The sequence below is a fragment of the Rhopalosiphum padi genome, chromosome 3, assembly GCF_020882245.1.
Source record: "Rhopalosiphum padi isolate XX-2018 chromosome 3, ASM2088224v1, whole genome shotgun sequence".
Taxonomy (NCBI): Eukaryota; Metazoa; Arthropoda; class Insecta; order Hemiptera; family Aphididae; genus Rhopalosiphum; species Rhopalosiphum padi.
Window position 1 is genome coordinate 16,781,486 of NC_083599.1, and position 12,093 is coordinate 16,793,578.

Consider the following 12,093-nt stretch of genomic DNA (forward strand, 5'->3'; position numbering starts at 1 on the left):
CTTTAAAATCCTGCTTATGTCTAAATATCATTTTTGTCAAACCCAGTCTTAAACTGTTTTAAAATGACATATTGAAAATACATAATAGATAAGTATCAAATGTATAATATATAATAACAGTATTCACATATTATCGCTTATAATATTCTCTTAGTCTTCTTATTCATAAGTCTACTCTTTTTAGATAAGTTATTCAAAAGATAATATATAATAATATATTAATATACATATTATACACATTATATATTTATGATTTTTTTTTTATCTAAATAGTATAATTATGCCCCTTAAATGTTTTTACCAGTGTAACTCTAGTTTACCTAAACAAAATACATTTTTAGAACAACAGGAAATCAAACAGCATTTGATACTGTATCTTTCAGACTCCTTAAGTACATTATTTCCTATATTTCTCAATACCTATTAATTATTATACAACAGACATAACAATATTTTCTAAGGTTTATAATTTATTGATAGATTCATATTTATAATTTATATAAATTTGTGTAACATGGTCATAAAAATTTTAAAATTAAGAAGACCAGTGCGGATCTGTCTACCAATAAAAAAATATGTTGATAAAACATGATCAAAATATATTACATGAAACTAAAGATCATAGTATAGAACTTAAGATCTAAAAATTGGATAAAAATATTAAAATAAAATATGTAGGTATGTAGTTTAATAATTAAAATTAATATAGACAACAACTTCTAGCTGTTATTGTATATATTTCTAAACAAATAAAATATATGAATTAAAATTACAAATATTATTTTTAAGTAGAACACTATTTAAAATTATTACATTAATGACGAATCGTGTGCAAAATCACAAGGTTAATATTTAATGAATCAATACTGAGCCAACAAAAAACAGCCACTGAAATAAGATTTAGTGATCTGTTATGTGATCCATCACATTTTATTGAACCATTAAATTAATCAATCTTTCATGCAACCCAACATAATACTTATTGATGCATAAATGTATTACAGATAGGTGGTCTAAATAGTATACCTAATACTAAATCACACCGCACAAACTACAAACTATAGAAATGTAGAGCCCTGTCAAGAGCTATCAGTGAAAGTTATGTTATAAGTTATAACTTAATGTGTAAAGTAATGCTGCTGTAATTTTTTCGGACCATTATCGTAATAGACAATTAATAGTGAATACTGAGTACTGACTAGTATAAGGTAATAAGAATTGACCACTCTTCTATTATAATATAATATAATAATAATATCTACCTCAGTTCTACAGTATCGATCCTTGGTGATAACCAAGGCTAGGATTTGTATGCAATTAAAAATTGTAAAATATGCATTTAAATTTTTATAAGATAAACACAAAAATATAATTACAAACAAAATATTTATTTATTGAAATAAATATGAATTACAAAATATACTATAAAACATGCATTTTTAGCATTCTTATAATCGAAATATGCAATAATATTAATTTTATTCAATACTCGTTTACTCGTATAAGCAAATAATATGGATTTTATCAAAAATATGCAAAATAAAAACACCAGCATTTATCTCATCATGAGGTGATTCGTGGACATTACTGACAAAATCAATAATCAGAAGTCGCAAATAAAACATACTGTTTCATATTATAAATCCTAGCCCTGGTGATAACTGATAAGTGATAACGTGGGTTACTAAATAAAACGACGTTATCAGTTAAATTGCGCGGTCGGTTTTCGTTTCAGACGTTTCAGGTGTATTCTGTGTACCATGACAATTTAATTTGTCATGTTCTGTAGTGCACTAGTGCTTAATGTTCATCTCCTCGAGACGCTTTCTGCAGAATATGTTCCACCACCACAATTTGACACAGTCGCGACTAGTGGAAGCCTGTAACTTTCAACCAAGTTGGATTGTAGACAGTGAACATTATCCGATATGCAGATATTCTCCACTGCTAAAACTTTGAAGTTAACCTCCCTCCAGACTAGACTGTTGTTAATTGAACAGATTAAATTAAGCATTTTAGAGGACGCTACATCCGCATGTGTTGTTTACGTTTTGCAGAGACGTGTAACATAGTAAAAACCGTTTCATGCGGACACGGACCACTGGGGTTGTAGTCCAAGTCGAACAATCCAATTTTCATGCTATATAATAGACAACATTAACTCTGCGATATAGTTTTTAATTTTCTTTTATCACTAAAAGAAAAAAGATCTTATCGTTTCAAAACCCTTGTATATTTTGTGGATTTCAAATTTGAATAACTTATTTTGTAGTACTGACATCAAAAAATATAAACGATATCGCACAGTCTGAAATCTCCTCTTTCTAGTGTAAAAATTTGGTTGATTGACTTGCACTACAGTCGAGTGTTCTTCACTCATATAAAACGGTTTTTACTATATTGTACGTCTGTAAGACAGAGACAACGCAATATGCAGATGAAGTTTTCTCTTAATTTTAGATTAAACTAATACCTTTCCATTCCCATTATTCACCATCACAATACTGTAGAATGGTTAGTACATGCAAATATCACAGACTGCCTGTGCGTGTGATGTGTGTACATCATCCTTATTATTTTACTTTGATATTTTGTGAACACTTGGTTAGGTTTAACATACGTTTATAGATGTAATTGAGTTTATTGTACAATGCACTAAAATGTTTAATATTTATCAGAAGACACAGTATGTGAAAAATATATAATATTATCACAATTATTAAATTATTATTGTTAACAAACTACAAAATTAAAATACCTCATATAATGTACATATAAATATTTATTAAAATCATAATATTATGAAACAATATTTTTTACAAAAAATCACAGCTAAATAAATTAAAGTAATACTATTAAAAATTAAATTATTATGGAATGGCAGTTATTTATCTAGATATTTGTCATCAGATGTCCATAAAACTTATTATAAAATATAAGAGTACATAAATTTAAAAAAAAAAAAAAAAGATAATGAAATAACAATAATTATAAAATTTTGGACGGATTTTGTGCAAGGTCACGGTAGTAAAAATAAATAAATATTAATTGACATTTACACATCGAATAATTTTGTCGATTAAAACCAAACTTATCTTGTTTATATACCAGACAGTATGCAAATAGCATAATGCAATATATCCATCCAACATGGTATGATCAATGATCATTCATCAAGTATTAATTCTCGTAACACTTTGCACCACAACTGCGGATCAAATACATAGAATGTGCCATATCTAATGTTACTATCTGTTATTAATGTGCTAGTTCCAGGCGCAGGAATGATCCATACTTTAGATCCTGTATGGTAACGCCAACCTCGTTTACGCCTACAGCAACAAATAACAATTGAATTATAATATATGTATTATAAAAAAATAAAAATGTTTCATTACTAACAATTCATTAGCAGCACACATCTGTTTTTCATCTCCATAAAAAGTATAAAAAAGATAGAACAATAAATCTTCCTGATACTTAGACAACTTGATTGGAGCCAAATTATTCCTAAAATTTAAATAATATGAATAATTAATTCACTAAAATACATATTCACATTTTAACATTTTATTTTCTTACATGATTTTGTCATGAATCCTGTATTCTGGTGGTAAATCAAAATCACCATTATGTGGTCCTAATGGAGAATTTTGGAATGGACCAGCAAATGTCGGGTAAATGTTTTCAGGGGAATTCATGTTCATACCAAGTGTTGTCAAATCTTCTCCATAAACTAATGTCACCAAACCAGGATTATCCTCTCTAGCTTTTAAAGAAACCAGAAAACCAATAACTCCAAATTGATCACTTAGCATACTGCTAGGTATGTTGGTAACCTTATCTAAATAATAAAAAATGTATTTATTAATTAATAAAAAAAATATACAAAAATTATACGCAAGAGACCATCGTCAATTTTAATTCCTGGTGTAGGTGGTACAGCAGTGCCATTCATATGGAAGTCTGTATTTAATTGACTTCTGCTAAACTTTCTTGTTTTAAAATGAATGTATTGCTCCATATTATCATCATTCAACACCCCAGAATCAATATTTGTTGTACTCTGTTCATTTAAATCTCCCATAGAAGACTGAGTACTACCGATATTTTGCAATTGAGACCCAGGTAATGCTGGGAAATCCTTTTTTCTCATTTTAAAGCCATTTTCATTTGATTTAAATGTTTTCATTGGTTTGGCTAATAAATATAAAATAATTATTACAAATAAATGCATAAAAATAAAATGACTTACAACTAATATGATCATATTTTTTAAATAGAGAATGTTTACCATAAGAACTGCCTGCAGGCACACTGGACACGGTGTTAGAATTTTGGCCACTAATATTATTCCTTGGTCTATTGTCGGACACAGTGTTAGAATTTTGGCCACTAATATTATTCCTTGGTCTATTGTCGGATACATTGTCGATGAAAGGAAAGTAAGATTTATTCAAATTGGAATGTATTCTATTATTACAGTTCAATTCTGGCAGAAAATTGGATTGTGGGGGCAAATTATGGCCAGACGTGAAGAAACTATTCTCTGAATTTTGACTACCAATGTAGTTATTCAATATGTCATTCATCGTTAATGACAAATTTCTATAAAGTACAAAGCATTAATTTTTCAACCAAACAATTTTTTTTTTTCAACAAACCTTTGAGGCAGTTGTGTCACAGGATTTGGCATCATATTATGATTTTGTATATTATTCATATCCACTGCATGTTTACCTAAATTATTGACATTTCTCCAGGAATTATTTAAATGTGATGGATGCATGTTCTTTAATGATTGAGTAATTAATAAAACAAATATTATTCATTATCAATGAATATTAAATATATAAAGGATTGTACAATACATTAATAATATTTAATATAGTATTAACTAGATAACTAGAATGATCAAAAAATAAGTATATATACTATATAATAGTTGTTTTATTTATTAAAATGTCCCATAAATAAAATTATTATTAAAATAATTATTTAAAAAAATCAAATATATTCATCAAGAGGATTATCTCAATAGATAACTTATAAAAATTTAACTTTTATCATTTTAGGACATGACATTACTATCATAATATTTGATATCATTCTAATTGTGTATTGAAATTTTATAAATTGTAATGCTTAAATTAATATTTACTAATGACTTATAGCATAATCAAAACAATAATTGTTCAATAGATAAGTAGATTGGGTTTAAAACGTATATTAAATAATCAGGATGGTGCCTAACAAGAAAGCATAGTCATAATTTTAGAGGCGAAACGAATTGGTCAAACATATTATGTTCTTTGAATTTAAGGATTTGTCGTTTAGCAACGACCGTGTAATAATATATAGGTAACATGGCGCCTGGTACGGATTTTCAAAAATGTAAAGACCCGTTCGTTATTGATCAACAAGTAAGCATACAATATACATAGGAAATCAGTCGCAAGGCGTTTTCATTTTCACTCAGAGCGGGAGCGGCGTGAAAACAAACATAGGTATCAATAATAATAATAATTTCATCATCGTTTTACCTAGTATGTGTGTGTGTGTGTCTGTATGTATTATGATGCGACGGCGGTGATGGTGGTCGTACTCGTACAAGCTGGTCCCGACAACGTTATACCTGCGCACAGTCGAGTGTTCGACGAAAAAGTGTTCGGGCGCGGGTCTCGGTGTGACGCAGCAACAGGCGAAGGGGTCGTCGGTGAGGTGGTGGGAGAGGTAAGCGAGTCGGGTTCGGGCAATCGGGCTGGATGACACAGCAGGTGGGTGAGCCACCGTTGCCACGATCTCGCGATACGCCGCAGCGGTGGCATCGCCGTCGCTTTTTTGTCAGACCAGCCCCTTCCACAAACAACTGATCAGACGGTCGGGTCCGGCAACGTCGCGCTATCGCATACTCTCCGGTCGTATGTAAATATCGAATATTGATGATCTGAAAAATAGGTTTTAACGTTTGAACGGCGAGCGCGTGCGCGACCGAATACGTACGTCAGCGCCCTGCTCCCGCGCCCGCCCATCATCTCCAACGGCGCCAACCATTTGGTCGTTGAAAGGGAGAATGATTATGTCGGGTGAATTCACAATTTTCTATCGGTCGCACAGCAACCGGCCGATTCAGCCGCTGTTCAAACCTTCCATTAGTGCGCCAAACGATTATTTTAAACCCCGCAACGCGATGCCGTATATTATGTTCGCACACAATTATTACAACCTCTATATGATGGGGAGGCACACACGGGTGTATGTGTGTCGTATGCAGGATGTTTGTTCAGAATTTCTATACAAATATAACTAACGTGATGATTGACGTACCCCCGGGCCCAATAATATTACTCATACGTCGACGACGACGGAGCCACCGCTACCAATTTACGATACGGCAACTGATGGTGATCACTGATCAGTGATCACTATAATTAATTTACAATATTTATTATTTATATGATGGATTACCGTAGTAGTTAATGCACCTACATATTATTTAGTTTAGTGAATAATAGTTATTATTAATTAATAATAGTAGTAAGTATTTTAAATGGAGGGGGTAAACGTGTTTTTTTGGTTGAATCATGAGCGTAGGGGGGGACATTCATTTATGGAGTTACGCCCACCAAATTAAAAAAAAATCATCAATATATAAGTGGACATCGGGAGAGGGGACTTAGTGGACTTAGCCCCCTAGCAATTTTAGCCCTTTTCCAAATGAAAACTATTAGAAATGATATTATTACCACTATTTGTTTTAATAATTATCTTTTTTTTATACTATTATTTAAAAATTGTAAAATATTCAACCAACAGATGCAGATTAAAATATGAGAAATTTTATACACTCCACTATTATAATATGAAATTAATGACATGGTAAGATTTAAAAGAAAAAGAACGGGACCAAATCGCCTAAAATATTATATTTTCAAGGTACCTAACACATCAACTAGTGATCAGTTAAAATATCAGTATAATACTTATAGTAATTATATAAACCAGTCTACTGCAGAAGATATTCAGGTCAAATGTTTTTTATACAATTTTACTCAGTGGCGTAGCCAGGATTTTAAAATGGAGGGGGTGCAAACCCCAAATACTGAAAAAAAATAAATAGGTAATCATCAATTAACAATAACAATTCATTTTTATATTAAGTTAATACAGACGATGGGGAGGTATAGCCCACTTTCCCCCCTCCCATAGCTACACCACTGATCTTAATATAATTTTTGATAGGGAATGTGGGGGCGTACCTGTTGACGCTTATGTAACACCCTTCAGTATATATACTACATAGCATATACCATATAAACATACCCTCTTTAACTACATCATTAAATTATAGTACTGATATTGGAACTTGTTTTGTACTTTTGCACTCCGAAAACACTTTAAAATAATCGAACACTAGACCCACCACAGTGGTGGTTCACTAAGGCCTAAGGGCCAATAAACTAGCAGTATTACATCCCGACAATATTCATAGGAAAAAAGTTCACACCTTTCCACTAAAAATCAAAGTGTGTCCATTGAATAACAAATTTGTGTCCCAAGTCTTATAACGTGTTTTTTATTTTGATTGCAGAAATAAGTAATAACAAACATTTAGAAACTTTAACACAATTTTTAACTTATACTTGTATTTATTTTAAGTATTTTTAGTACCATTATCTTATAAATTATAAATACTAATACGAGCTATATGTTTAATATTCAGTAAAAATAATCAGATTTGTTCATGACGAAAATATAAAAATATTCAAACTAAGAAAAACACAAATAGATAAGATATACAAATAATTGTGTATTCATTTGATTTGTCATGTATAATTGATCAGAAATCCGAATGCTTTAAATTATTTTTATAATAATATAGATCGTTCTAGATAATTATCAAATTATAATCAATTAAATAAGTTAATTAATAGTTGATAAAATATTATAATAGAGTTCGGTAAATCATGGACAAGCGTATTCAACAAATATTACAGTTGCCAACTAGCAACTTGCGAGATAAATTTTGATTAAGAGGACGTTATACCCTCACGGCTCACATATATGTTGTCTTTGTCTTACTAACATACAACATACAACATAGCAAATTTGCGTTTAGCAGAATCAATTGTGCGAAGACCTGAATTAAGGCGTAAGTAATGTAGGTTGCAGCCTACCCAACCACAGATTAAGTGGCAACATATGGCATATACTGTCCTGATATTATTTTTATTAAAATATCTGAAATCTGAAATAATAAATTAAAGCCGGTATCGGGCAATATTACACTTACAAACTTAATTGTAGATCAGTGTAAAATTTTTTATAATTTTTAATCCTATTTTTAGCTTTAACATAATATGTATCTCATATTTTCTAATAATTATGCAAATTAATTTTTAAAATTATTATCATCACTTAGCGTAATATTATAACTTTATACATATTTTATGTTATAAGCATTTTGTAATATTTGTATAGGTACTTAATAATTAATATATTCCTATATAGTGCATTATTGAATAGTACGTAATCTATATTAAATAGCCTACAAGCTACAATTTCCCTATATAAAACGTAATATATTATAAATTGTAGTAAAAATACTCTGGCTGTCATCACTCATCACCCATACTGGCCATTTGATAGTGAAAATTATAAACATCGTACGTATTGTTTATAAATAACCAAGTAAACAATTGTAATTATTTTATCATATTAATATTGATATTTTCGTCGCGATATTCACTACTTACAATTTACATTACCGTTATTACTTGTACAACATTTCATTATGCTTGCAATCAGCTTTTTATTGGAATTTCTATATCTGGGGTACGACTCGTTTGCGCACATTTGCCTTTTTTACGACACGTTTGCGCACAAAATCACAACTCGTTTGCGCACACATATTTTAGGTTTAAATAATAAAGGTACAACTCGTTTGCGCACACATATTTTTTTACGATTCGTTTGAGTACAACAGCACATTTTCCTTCTCACTTTAATATAGGCTTAGGACTATCTGTTTTGTACAGGCGTGTATTTCTGCTCTACGTTTCAAATTGCTTCTTGCTACTTCTCGATGAATTGTTCGGTTGTCGTACTCTTCATGAGTATGCGTGTTTGTCATTTTTAAAATTGTATATTTTATATTATTAACCAACCTAACTACAACACTCACGGAACATTTTTTATTTGTACACCTAAAATGTATATCACCTGATTTCAACGTTCGAAATTCTCTAAATTTATAATTATCTATATTTATGCACTTTTTACTTCGACGCGTTTCAAAAACATCAGAAACTTCGATATCCATAGTCAGTATAATAGTTATAGTACTGGTTTCTGGCGAACGACTGTTTAAAAGTATATTATATTTAATACACGTCGATTATTTTTAATGATGATCATGACTAATGATATCGATTATTGATATGCTGATAATTTGTATTGTTCAAGATATAATATTATTATTATCTATCGCGTTATTCCGAGACCAAGTTCGACGACCTTTGTACAGATTAAGCTCGGCAAGTTCAACAGTCGTCCCCTCCTCTCTTGCCTATACGACAACCGTGGACATATCCACCTACGCACCGTACGTACTGTTCTTCCGCGACCGTCGTACGAGACGTCGCCTTTGTCGCGTGTGCGTCGTTTTTCATTATCATAAAATATTATATTATATTATGTTACGCAGTAACATTTATGTTTTGCGCAAACGAGTCGTCCGTTTCAGATTAACGACGGTATTCGTTGTGCGCAAACGAGTCATCTATATTTAGGTAAAAAATTTGGATTGTGCGCAAACGAGTTGCACCGCTATATCTGCGGTCCTACGTTATTGATGGGAAAACTCGTTATTTATCTCATGTAAGTGTACCCTCTCCCAGTTGCGTCCCCAAAGGGGCTATAATATGAAAATTATCTTACAAATTTTAATTATTTAAAATAGTAAATACGTTAACGGCAAATCAACGTTAATATGTATCAGTATTTGTGCTTTCTTGTTGTTTTTGATTTTCAATAACTCAAGTTAAAAGTATTTAGCCCCCCTCCCTGTAAAAAAATCCAAAATAATTTATTTTAGAATATTAGCCATATTGTGTGTGTGTGTGTGTGTGTGTGAGGAGGCGGGCATAAATTTAATATTTTATAAAAAATGTGATGCCTTATAAAAAAATAACTTTCAAATCTTTATTTGTATTTTTTGTGATCATTGTAACCATCTGGTGTCTTAGACAATTTCTAGTTATGGCTATGCTATAACGCTATAGTGGTAAATTGGCCCACAGTGAAAATAATTTCCGGATTTTATATTTTTATAATTTTAATAGTAGTCATTACGTATAACATGAGCTGCTCCTGCAGGCTGGTGGCCTCCGGGTCCGAGATTGGTTTGGGTTGCTTGGCTAGCCGCTAGCCGATATTCCTGGCTTGGTTACTAATTGGTTCTATTGAACACAAATTTACAATGCTGTATGTTTATAAGACGGCGACAACATGTGTGAGGGTAGTGTATTATTTACAAATACTTAAGTAAAAAATTTGAATAATTTTATCAACATGTTACGACGTCACGTTCATTTACATTGTTAGATATTATAAAACATAATGATCATATAATTTTAACGTAACAATAACAATACCCCCTCAATAAGTCGATAGTCAAGCACTTGAGCTGTACCTAAGTCTGATAATTAATTTAATGTTTTATACTTTAATTATTTTTATAAAATGTGAAAATTAAATATTCTAAAAATGTAACGTTGGTAAAATATGTCCTATTTCCTATCGTATTGTGGTCTATTACGTATATTTATACTTAATATTAGATTCTGCACGGAGTGAAGCATATTGTATTGATTTTATAATGATGTATGTTTTTTTTTTGTGTGTCTGCCATCACGTTTTGGAGTAGAATTAATGCTTTGATTTTTGACTTCAGCCCTTCCTTGAAAGGGAAAATTCAGCTTTGGTACTTTAGGGGTAAAAGTAAAAGTAGTTTTCAAAAGCGTCAGGAAAAACCCTAAAAATTATCGAAAAACGAGAATTTTTACGCATAATCAGATTTTAACAAAATCGATTTTTTAGGTTAGGTTATGGTTATAGGTTTATGTTGTTCAATATATATCAGTATACAGTAAGTTTTATATAATTGTTTTTGGCACCGTTTTATACAATATACATTATAATATAACTGACCCATAATGTTACATAATGTACCTATGTTACTACTATAATAGTACCTACTATAATTTTAATTTGCAAATGTTATGCACGTCTTTTGCTATTGACGATGATCGGATAATGTAGTTTCAAGTTGTTAAAAAATCAACGTTTTTAATAAAAAATTATCGAATTTAGGGCGAGTAGTTTATGAGTTATACGTACGTATTTAAAGTTTAGACAAGCGGAGTAGTGGACAAACATTTTGCGGGGTAACCCCATACCACTTCACTCCGCACATCTAAACTTTTTTGTCAAAATAACACTTGCCATTTAAAAGTGCATATACCTGAGAATAGCTCTATAATAGAAATGAACGTCAATTTCCATATTAACAGTTTCATACTCTAATATGTAGATTCCGCGGAACACCAGTTGGGTAATACTGATCTAAACAGCTATTCCGTAGAAGTATATGTGGACCGCTACATGTGGATAATTTCAATAATTACTATCAAGAAAAAAATTAAAATAACATAAAACATAATTTCGTATCGTGCGGATGGTTCCATAATTCGTTCTTATAAGTTATAAGATGTTCGTTACCGGCTATTTACTCGCATTTGGCCGGGTAATTATAAATAATTAATAGTTATAAATTATAACTCATAACGATAACATGTGTATTGAAACGCCAAAAGACGTCCAAACAAAATAACAATAGCCAATAATACAAAATAATAGAACCGATAAAGACGTCTCTTTAACCATCGAACAATGTTTAAACCGAGCCCAACATAAATAATAATAACATCAATAAATGATAAATTCCATATCGATGAGCAAGAGTAGCAAGACCCACGGTTCAGGATATAAAAATAATATCGGTGACTATGGACGATGATGGCAATAACTCAC

At 30.9% G+C, this 12,093-nt stretch overlaps 1 protein-coding gene across 1 annotated transcript; it reads right to left on the reverse strand.

Moving 5' to 3' along the window:
• Positions 1–2,892: 2,892 nt before the first annotated feature.
• LOC132926801 (CCR4-NOT transcription complex subunit 2-like) lies at positions 2,893–5,929 on the reverse strand. The gene is made up of 7 exons (XM_060991205.1): positions 5,544–5,929; positions 4,665–4,792; positions 4,295–4,608; positions 3,910–4,200; positions 3,583–3,844; positions 3,403–3,510; positions 2,893–3,332 (listed from the first exon to the last, which is right to left on the reverse strand). The coding sequence occupies exons 2-7, from the start codon at positions 4,787–4,789 to the stop codon at positions 3,167–3,169; spliced, it is 1,266 nt and encodes a 421-aa protein (XP_060847188.1). The 5' UTR covers positions 4,790–4,792; positions 5,544–5,929; the 3' UTR covers positions 2,893–3,166.
• Between the last annotated feature and the right edge of the window lie 6,164 nt (positions 5,930–12,093).

Excerpts from the sequence above, each read along its gene's own strand:
- LOC132926801 (XM_060991205.1), bottom strand. The coding sequence starts at position 4,789 with ATGCATCCATCACATTTAAATAATTCCTGGAGAAATGTCAATAATTTA. Across the intron at positions 4,201-4,294 it reads GCCTGCAGGCAGTTCTTATG|CCAAACCAATGAAAACATTT; the intron begins GTAAACATTCTC and ends TATATTTATTAG. Across the intron at positions 3,511-3,582 it reads AGGATTCATGACAAAATCAT|GAATAATTTGGCTCCAATCA; the intron begins GTAAGAAAATAA and ends TTTAAATTTTAG.